Source organism: Aulonocara sp. 'chitande type north' Nkhata Bay, linkage group LG11 (assembly GCF_057382095.1).
Source record: "Aulonocara sp. 'chitande type north' Nkhata Bay isolate Kocher_YH1m ecotype deep benthic linkage group LG11, A_spYH_male_GT1.1, whole genome shotgun sequence".
In the NCBI taxonomy this organism is placed as follows: Eukaryota; Metazoa; Chordata; class Actinopteri; order Cichliformes; family Cichlidae; genus Aulonocara; species Aulonocara sp. 'chitande type north' Nkhata Bay.
The window spans coordinates 28,601,842-28,612,973 of record NC_141354.1 but is presented as its reverse complement, the minus strand read 5'-3'; the positions used below and the strand labels follow the sequence as shown (position 1 = coordinate 28,612,973).

The window sequence follows — 11,132 nt, the reverse complement described above, 5'->3', positions numbered from 1 at the left end:
TCCAATTATTGACCGCTGTCTATCGGCAGGTGTTAGGGGGCGTGGCTTCAGGTGCTGAAGTTTGTGGTAAATACCGTGATAAATAGTTTGTTTTATTGTATTTTTATTTATACCAAGTTAGTGTACAAACTGACAATGAAGGCTGTAAGAAGGGCAGTGATTTCTCTCCACTTTGCTGAGACCTTTTTAAAAAAAAAATTTATTTTAACGTTATTTTGTCTTTTGGGACAGACCAAAAGACAGTAGCCCTCTGGGAGGCGCTACAGGAGCCTCCGGACTAAGACCACCAGGTACCGGAACAGCTTCTTCCCCACAGCTGTCAGACTCCTGAACTCTGCCTCCTGACATCTGACCCACGTTAAACTCATGGACTGAACATACACACACACACAATGGACAACTGTACCCTCAAACACACAATAATAACATGGACTGAACCACCACTCACAACCACTAGCACTTTATATAGCCTCTGTAGAAATTATCCACACCCTCACTTATCTTAACTACGGAAGCGTAGAGCTGCCACCCAGGCAAAAGAAAAATACAAGTGTATCACGTTATAACGTGAAAGGTTTATTGTCCTAACAAGATACTTTTCCTGTTTGTACAATATACTTTTCACGTTTGAACAACATAATATCACGTTATTACAATATGCATAAATATCACGTTCCTACAATATAAATATTATATTGTAGGAACGTGATAATTATGTATATTGTAAAAAAAAAAGTATATTGTACAAACATGATAGTATATTGTACAAACAGGAAAAGTATCTTGTTAGAACAATAAACCTTTCACGTTATAACGTGATACACTTGTATTTTTCTTTTGCCTGGGTGGCAGCTCTACGCTTCCGTACTTAACTGCACTACTGTATAGCTCTGTGTAAATAATCATTCTGTACATACGATAATTTTTAACCTTACAACTGTTTACAACTTGCATAGTTCCCATTCTGTATAGCTGTATATCTCAGATTTCTGTAAAGTTATTTATTTCATATTCTGTATAGTTTTTCATATTTATATCCTGTCCATATCCTGTACATAGCTTGTACTCACTACAGCCTGTACATACTTATAGTTATAGAATATTCACAACATACTTCATACTGTGAACATTATAACATACCATAATAGACCCATTTCTGTAATATACTTACATATCTATATTATTGCTAATATATATTGTAATATATCTATATCACTAAAGCACTTCTGGATGGATGCAAACTGCATTTCGTTGCCCTGTACCTGTGCATGTGCAATGACAATAAAGTTGAATTCTATTCCATTCTATTCAAAGTTTCTTGTTACGATAAGATGAGATGCGATAAGATGTGGTATTTCTTTAAAAGGAGTGAACTTGGTGTAAACAACATGAAAGAATAAAACCATCCTGTCTTATATCAGTGGTTCACGGTTATGGTTGAGGTGATGGTGTAAAGTGTGGCAGTATTTTCTAGGTGACTTTGTGCTTCTTAGTAGCAACTAAACCGCAGATTCTCATGATGAATGCTCAGCCAACAAATCTGAAGCAGCTGTATGATGCTGTCATGTTGATATGGATTGAAATCTCTGAGGAATGTTTCCGGCACCTCGTTGAATCTCTGTCATGAAGAATTAAAGCTGTTCTGATTAACCACCTGCTTTATCTTGTGAACCTGAGACAAGTCAGGACAAGTTCCCCAAACTTCATATAAAGTAGTTAAAGTTACACTAGATACTGTAATAAAATGCTCCTTGGACTCTGATCATTTATTTTCCTGATAAAACACAGAAATTCTCTCTCAGTGGCATGGAATTATTTCAGGATAATAATACTCTAGTCTAATTCTTAGTTATCATTTCATGTGTGAATTTTGCCTTTATTTGTGCAGCTTATCATTTCTCATTTTATATTGTGGTTATATAAAGTCAGTATGTGTCAGAGTTCAGTATTCAGGACTGGTAAGTCACGGTATAATTTCACAAGAGACACGCGAGCGATTAAAATCTTCACCACGTTAGCCTTAAAAGGTCTAAAATGTTAGTTTATTTGTTTACACTCACATCACATCCATGATTTCATTTCCTGTTAAACTTTGACTTTGTGTGACTCACAGATAAAGCGCCATAAAGACAAAGATTTCACAGCATGGTGTCTCCTCCCCCACACTTCCCCAAGAAAATACAAAACATACCAAAGGAATATAATTTATTGTGAACAATAAACTAAACAATGGTAAACTCAAACTTGTGGTTTTACCAATGTTTAATTTGTAATCGCATCAGTAAAATTTTACATCAGAGATGGAGAATGCATTTATCTTAGCAGCAGTGCAGGCATGAGGCATGAGAGTCATGTTTACAACAGTGTCACATTGTATCCTTTTAAGGCACAATCTGCTCTTTCTTGATAGCGTGACAATTATCAGGTTTGTGGTTCATCAGAGTTTCAGTTCACATGTTTAAAAAGTGCAGATGCTTGCTTTGCAGAGGTTAATGGTCTGAAGCTAAAACCACAAAGACACTGATGACGTATTTGTTAAACCCCTGCTCACCAAGTTTTATTCACATTTTAATCTCACAACCAGAGAAAAAAGTATCGCTTGTGTAACTGAGGAACTGAAATGATGCTTGGTAGGCAAATTCTATTTCACGTGGAATAAGAGAGTGAGGTCATAGAAGTTATTTCCCTTTCATAGTCCTATCAGGCCTCAGCTAATGCTACACTATATTGCCAAAAGTATTCACTTGCAAATCCGTTCGGTTCACTTCCAAGGTCACAGGTGTATAAAATCAAGCACCGAGGCATGCAGACTTCTACAACAATCTGTGGAAGAGTGGGTTGCTTTCAGGTGCTCAGTGAATTCCAGCATGGTGCCGTGATAGGATGTCACCTGTGCAACAAGACCTGGCATGAAATTTCCACACTACTAAATATTCCACAGTCAACTGTTAGTGGTATTATAACAAAGTGGAAGTGATTGGGAATGGCAGCAACTCAGCTAAGGAAATGGTAGACCACATAAAATCACAGTGCAGGGTCAGAGGATGCTGAGGTGCACAGGGGACAGAGGTCTGTTGCTACAGACCTCCAAAGCTCACGTGGCTTTCAGGTTAACTCAAGAACAGTGTGTAGAGAGCTTCAGGAATGGGTTTCCAAGGCCGAGGAGCTGCATCCAACCCTTACATCACTAAGCGCAATGCAAAATGTTGAGTGAAGTAGAGCATACCGCCACTGGACTCAAGAGCAGTGGAGATGTGTTCATGCTTCTGCATCTGGCAGTCTGATGGATGGGTTTGGCAGTTTCCACGAGTTCTGTTTGGTCCCTTTGTTCCAGTGAAAGGAACTTAATGCTTCAGCATACCAACACATTTTGGACAATTTCATGCTTCCAACTTTGTGGCAACAGTTTGGGGATGGCCCCTCCCTGTTCCAGCATGACTGTAACCTGTGACCAAAGCAAGGTTCGTAAAGATGTGGAAAAGCTTGACTTCTCGTCCAACCTCACAAATGCACTGGTCAAAAATTCCCCTAAACACACTCCTAAACCTGTGGAAGTCCTTCTCAGTAGAGCTGAAGCTGTTATACTGACAAAGGGTGGGCTGAAATCATAATAACTATGGGTTAAGAATGCGATGTCACTCATGTTCATATGCATGTGAAGGCAGATGAGTGAATACTTTTGGCAGCGTATCATTGTATTTAAGGACCGGCTTGTAGGCCTCTCAAAATAATAATTATCATATTAAATCTGTTCAACAGTGATCCACTTAAAGCCTGCAGAACTGCCCTGCTTCTTTGGACTGCCTTTGCTTTAAAATGATTAATGGAGACTTTCAGTTCAGTTTAACCAATCCTCCCAGCTGGTTACTCCACCTGTAAGGAAAAACATGTACCTGTAGCTCACCTGCCCACTCCACCTTCCTGGAATCCTGTCTGCCTGCCAGCTGCCTCTCTGGATCACCTGCATGAGGACCAGACAAATAAGGTCTTATCTACTCATTCAATACTCGCTACACTTTTAGGATAAAATCTGTAAAGCTGCAGCAGTGTGTGTCTATTTTTCTATGTTAGCCTCTGTTTTCTCCTTAGTTTTGCCTGTGTCCTCACCTTGTTAATTTCAGGTGTGTCTTGTTACCCTGCTGTGTCAACTACCCTGATTATCTTCGTGTGTTTCCTGTGTATCCCTCAGTGCCTGTCTTGAGTTTTTTTGTGTGTTTTCCTTGTCTAAGTGTATAAAACCCCTGTGATATACTCACACGAATTCACTTCTGGAGATGTTTTGGATTAAAGGAACCCTAATTCTCATTGCTGTGGACCCTCTCTTTCATCATATAAGTCACCTGTGCCTTCTGACCGAGGATAGGAAAATCCTGCTGTAATTTGCCAGTTTATTAAGCACACAGATGTCCAGTTCACTAAGTGTTTTGTTTTGTTCTCTCGTGGACCTTGCTCTTTTGACTGTGACATCAACCTGAATAAAGGTTCACATTGGTTTATCCACAGCACCTTTACTTCCTGAGGCAAATTAAGCTGACAACCTATAAGTGGACTTGTTTGGAAGTCCATGAAATATTGTTCCTGATGTTTACTCATTGCAATTACTCATCATATTATGATGGCAATTAGCTCAGGGATCCTAAAAAATAAATGGTTCACAAGTCATACATAGCAAAAAGCTTAGTTAAACTGAACTTTTCCACAATCAAACAGAATGTTAATAAGCACGATCGATGAGAAAGCCTATTGAGTTGTTTTAAAGTGTTTTAAAAGGCAGTTTTACTGTTTAGGATTTTCTTAAAAGTATGGAAAGTAAAAGTATTCTTAAAAACATGCTTTATGGTAGGCTTATGAGAAAGCAGCAGCATCTACTGTACAGATACGTTTTGTCATTCACTAAGACACCAGTGATTTAACCCCCCCCCCCCCCCCCAAAAAAAAAAAAAACCAGCTTAAAATAAATCACACAAAAATCTGTCCCTCAAAAAAAGAACCAAAAGAGATCCCCCAAACTAAGGTGCATAAAGACACCAGAGAAAGGCTCAATGACTGATTGTTATAGAGCATTATATCATATCACAGCTATTCCTGTGTATGTAAATGAATAATATTACTACTTTACAGGAATGCAGGTTGTTTTGTCCAAGTATGTGAGCCCTAAAGTACTCAATATGTAGACAAACACACACGAACACACTTTAGATTTAAAAGGAAAGAACTCCGTGATATTTGAAGTATGTCAAAGGCAGCCAGCTGCTGAGCTGTGTGACCAGTCCAAAAGGTCCCGACCAACTGGTTTACTGATTATAGGGGCTTTGTCCTTTATCTGAACCGTCATTTAGTGTTGTAAGTGAAATGTTTCTCTGTGAAGTGCGAATGCTAAAACCCCCTTAAACAAAGCGCATCCAAAAACCCTTGGTATGGAGAGTGTCATTGTAAGCAGGTCTTGAGATGTCCAGTGTGAGAGGTCCAGACCCAAAGGACTAACCCATCATGCATCTGTGGTCTTTATTTACCCTTTTTACAACTCATTTCTTCAACTCTACTATTTAGAAAGTGGAATAAAACGAAAAAGTGGAGAAAAACGAAGAAGAGCGCATGGATGGGATTTTGGTGAAAAGGAAGAGTCTGCTGTTTTCATTCAAAACCACTAGAGGGCGCCCTCCCCCCTTCGATGCAAGTGAAAGAGATCATTATAAGAGACAGCAGGAAACATGAACAGAAGCACATGTGAGTTTTAAGATGTTAAATATAAAAACACTGTAGTAATGCCGTTCAGGATTATGGTATGAAATCCCTGTTACTCACACAAAAGCTCAGTCTATCATCTGGTCGGATGTTACACAGAAACTCATCACACAGAGGTCAGGCGATGGGATTTTGAAAGGAAATCTTTATTATAACAAACAAACAACTCTTTTATTTATATGCAGCCAGTATGACCAGAGATAAAAAATAATTTTTTTTTATTATTTGGTTATACTTTAGGGTTTATATCTTTTCCACATAATAATTTATAGCTCTGTCTTAATTATAATAACACATTTCCTTTATTATATTTAATAATAAAGGAGGAGTCAGAGCTTCTTGTAATTTTAAGGTGGGCTTGACTAATAGGCTTCCTGAAGTTATTTCAGGGTTTTTCAGCTATTTTCCCCCCCACTCTGTCTCGGTCCATCCTTTGTATCTAAACCGAGAAGAAGAAAGAAGAAGAACACATGGAAGCTGACCGTTTTCACTGGATTGGTTTTTGTTTCTTAAAGCACTTCACATTGACCAATGAATAACGCAAGAATTACAAAGACATGTAACTCAAGGGATGAACCAGTGTTGTGTTTACAGGTAACAGCTTAGAAAATAATCAATTATAAATCGTATCTTTAGGCACTGTTACTAGCAGCCTGTCACAAAAACTCGTTTATTTACATTTCTTTAGTTTAATCCATTAAATTTTTTTTAACGATAACACAGTTTGACAACTATAAAATAGTTTTTTATAGGGTGGCTTGAGATTTTTGCGCAGTACTTAATATAATATAATATAATATAATATAATATAATGTAATATAAATAAGTATAAATAGAGAACTGTGTTAAATATTTGTGATTTTCTAGTCGGTTGCACAAGCTCTTATTTTGAAAGTTCCAACAGGAAGATCCTAGCGTGACTTATCACAGTTTTCGGGCCCCTCCTTCAGTGGAGCATCCTCTGTACCCCTCACAGACAGACGGACGTAGACAGCTGGTCGTTCCCTGGCGCACCGGAGCCGTGGACAGCTCACGGGGACCAGCCACAGACTCAAGCCCGGGGATGGCGTCGCTCGGCGTGGGTCTCCATCCCGTCCGCAAGCGCGTTGCAGGCAGGAGTGCCGTGGTGGAGAGGAAAAACCTGCTGACCGTGTGCAGGTGGGGACTCCTCATGCTCTTCAGTGCTTTAACGACAGGGAGGACGAAACAGAGTCTGCAGCTGAATTCATGACGGCAGATAATTTAATTTCAGAGTCAGGTGCATGCATTTATTAAAGGTTGGCTTTTAAGGTTGCAGGATTACAGCCCTGCTCCATCCTTCAGTTAAACTATGAGCTAATGTGCATACAGAGCTGAGGGGAGGGAAAGTCACTGATTGTCTGCTGGGTGGGTTTAAAACCAGAGATGATCTCAGATCTGAGATGATGATGCTTATTTTGCACAGTAGGATAATTAAATTTTTCCTCATTCGCCCACCCACCCCAGCTTTACAACCCTTCCTTAAAGATTCATGCCACCACATTTCAGCTCACACCAGTGGAGAGTTAAAGCCAGAAATCTAGAAATACACCCCCCCCCCCCCATACATTTTTTTTTGACACAAACTTGAGTTTTCTTTGGATTTTTGTTACCCCCTATACACACACAAATGAACCTTCCCATATATTTTATTTAGCAGCATTTTCAAAACAGTTAAAACTCCTACACATAAAACCGATTCCCTCAAAACATTTATAAGCAATTAGATGTTGAGGGGGGGGGATATCGATGCCGAGGTGTGCACACATGTCACCGGTCAGGTTCTCCTCCCGTCTCTTCCAGCTGCAGTGAAAAACACCCTGCTACATGTATTGATTTGTGGTGCTTTTTTGGTTTTGCTGGCAGATGTCAGTTACCGACTGATAGTCCCTGTGGTGTTTTTGAGGCAGAGGGAAGAGAAAATGTGGAGGTGTCTGTATTTTGGCACCAAGGGAGCGTAACGACTCCGAAAACAAACTGATAAAAATGCTATCAGCTCAGCCTTGTTTTGAGAGCTGGCGAACAAATCCAGTTATAAAATGACTAACAGTGTTTTGAAGCTTCAGGAGGCCTTCTGATATTGGTCACTTGAAAGGAAGGTAATTGGACACAGGTGCTCATACTTTCCCAGGTCTTCCTGCCTCCGCAACAGCCTTTATCTCACTGATTGGCACAAAGAGAGAGAAAACAGAGAAATCCTGAACAAAAGATGCCAATAATGGATTAATCGTGGGTTTTTAAGTAGAAACGATACAGGGATTTGGCTTTATAGTGACTGCTGTTTAGCAGAAAATGAGCAATTTGAATGTCAAATTGGGCTTGTTGTTGCTTTTTCCATTTTTCTGACAAAACAATCGAATCATGAAAGGAAGATGGCAGACTAATGAACTGTACTCTTAAAATTATATAGATTTAGATAAATATATCTATATAAACCCTGTAAATGTAGTAATGTAAAAATACCATGCATGTACATATAAATCAGTGAAATCTCTCTGTTTTAGATGCTCTGCTGTCTTCAACATGATAACAAATTACTCAGCAGTCTCTCTTTTTTTTTCTCCCGCTGCAGTAGATGAGTAAACGGTGAGGGTCACAGCAAATAAAGGGAAGTAAACAGAGATCACCGACAGCCTGCTGGCTTCAGTGTTTGCCCTGAGACCGTAAAAGCCAGCTTTATATTTGTTTATGCTGTCACTCGAGTTTTACCTGTCACACTTACCAGTATAGTTAAAACACAGACTCATCGTTGTAAGTACTTACAGCAGAATCCATCCATCCATTTTCTCATGCTTATCCAAGTCAGGGTCATCGGTGGGTTAAGCATATGCCAGTTGTTATAGGGTGAGAGGGGGTCTTCACCCTGGACGGGTTGGCAGTCTGTCGCAGGGCTAACACATAGACACAGATAAACATTCCTACCTCACCATCCCTCCCTGAGTCTGCTTCTGCTGGAGGTTTCTTCCTGTTAAAAGGGAGTTTTTCCTTCCCACTCCTAAAAGGTTGATTCCATTGATCTGGGCGTAGCGTTTTCAGTGGGAGAAACGTTTCGTCACTCATCCAAGAGACTGAAGAACTCTTTCCCCAACCTTATAAACGGGATGGGGAAAGACCATTGATTAATGATCAGTGGTCTTTCGATCAGTGGTTGTTGATCAACGGTCATGACAATTTGCATATTAATGATCAACGAACTGACCTCCCAGCCCATTGTTCCTTTGGTGATGCTGGTTTCAGTCATTGTGCAAATGTCCTGTTTATAAGGTTGGGGAAACCCGCAGTCAGCTGAGACGGAAGAAGTCACTTGGATGAGTGACCAAACGTTTGTCCCACTAAAAAACGCTGCGTCCAGATGAACAGAATCAACCTTTTGGGATTTACTTACCTTGATGATTGAGCATGCATCAAGACTTTCCTTCCCACTGTTGCCAAGTGCTTACTCAAAAGGGGTCATTTGATTGTTGGGGTTACTCTCTATTGTTGGAGCGTCTCCACATTACATTATAAGCACTTTGAGGTGTCTGTTGTTGTGATTTGGTGAAATAAAGTTGAATTGAATGAATCTTTTCTGCATGTCTTTGGACTGGGAGATGAAGCCAGAGAGACGCATTGGGGAGAAAATGCAAACTCCCACCAGTCGGTGGGTTTAAAGTACTAGCACCTCAGAGCAAGAGGGTCCTGCTCTGAGGTGCTAGTACTAATCACTGTGCTGCCAGCTTAAAACAGAAATGGGGGAAAAAATTAAAATGATCCCTGTTCCCAAATGATGTGTGTGGATGCACTGTGGGCTTGCCAGAGACTGTGCATGGTTGATATCTTTATAATTTTTTGCTTTAAACACATGTGCACAGAGTCATCGTAAAAGAGTGGCAAACAAGCAGGTTTGCGTTCTAGGGGCCTGGAAACGCTGTTAAAATGGTGAACAAACAAGATGCCGGTGTTTGCATACTGTTGCATACTGTAGAGAATCAGAATCAGAAAGCTCAGCAAAAAGAGATGAAGCTGTGCTTTCTAAGAAGTCATGTATCTGACCACGCGGTTTCCTGAATGAAGATGAACGCTTGATTTACAGTCATGTGAAATATTAAGTACACCGCTATGAATTAAGAGGGTAAGTAACAGCCAGGTGCTGATAATCAAATTTACTTGATTAGCTGATAATTAGGAAGTGTGAGGATCTCTGTGAAAGCAGATGTTCTGGCAGTTTGCTGGTCTGGAGCATTTAGTTGTGTTAGTGCAATAACTCAAAACTCAATCGTCCCAGGAGTCAATGTCCCAGTTAATTCTCTGACTCTACTGTAAGCTTGTTAACTTTACGACAATGCAATTAGAAAAAGATTGAGCAAGTATAGCTTGTTTAGAAAAGCCAGCAACCCACAAGACTTCTGGATAAAATGTCCTGTGGAGTGGATTTTTTTTTTTTTTCCGCGTCATAACAACTGTGAGCACAGTGGTAAAGGGGTGATGGTTTGGGCTTGTTTTGCAGCCACAGTACCTGAGCTCCTTGCAGTCTTTGACATGACCACAAACTCCTCTCCATACCAAAGTATTCTCTAGTCAAATGTCAGGCCATCCGTCCAACAGTTTAAGTCAAAACTGGCTCCTGTGATCCTAATCACAGCAGCAAATCTGCAACAGAATGGCTGAAAAAGAAAAGAATCAAGGTGCTGAAATGACCCAAGTTCAGATTTCAACGTGACTGAAATGCTGTGGTGGGACCTTAAGAGAGCTGTGCATAAATGAAAACCTCAGTGAAGCAAAGCAACGTAGTAAGGAAGCCTGGGCCAAAAATCTTCTGTGAGACACGGACAACATCATTTCGAAAGTGATTATTAAGTTATTGCTGATAAAAGTTATTGCACAAAGTTAGCGAATCACGGAGTGTACTCAGATGTTCACGTTTAACAGCAGCGATTTGACTCGTCATCAAAGTCAGTCTCATGGCACCAGTTAAAATGTGCACTTTCTGATCATTACAGAAGAAGTGATAATTAATGAGCTGTCACATCATGAGAAACTTTTCTAAGTCACAAAGATTGGCAACAAAATACAGTCGACATGGGTTATTGTTGTGAGTCGCCTAGAAACAAGAGTCTCGCGACTTCATCTAGTTTAGCATCAATACCGTGTGACTGACTTCAGCGACACGTCAGTTAAAGTTTAAACACCTCTGTGTGTGTGTGTGTGTGTGTGTGTGTGATTTTCTGCTGTTGTCACGCTGACTGGAAGTCTACATTAAACGTTTTTTCAGGTGGCAGTTACACCTGACAGGATAAGCGCTGCACAGAGAGGAAATTGTGTCTGGCCTTTCGTGAGCTGGGCTGTTGATTTATTTTTTTTCCCCCCATGGTGTCTGTATGTATGTGATG

General features: G+C 40.1%; 1 protein-coding gene across 1 annotated transcript in view; it reads left to right on the top strand.

Moving 5' to 3' along the window:
- Positions 1-6,659: 6,659 nt before the first annotated feature.
- Positions 6,660-11,132, top strand: part of rundc3b (RUN domain containing 3b) — a 20,294-nt gene continuing 15,821 nt past the window's right edge. The window contains exon 1 of the mRNA XM_086311798.1: positions 6,660-6,903. Coding sequence (XP_086167924.1) covers positions 6,809-6,903 — 95 coding nt within the window. The 5' untranslated portion in view covers positions 6,660-6,808. The remainder of the gene's footprint in view (positions 6,904-11,132) is intronic.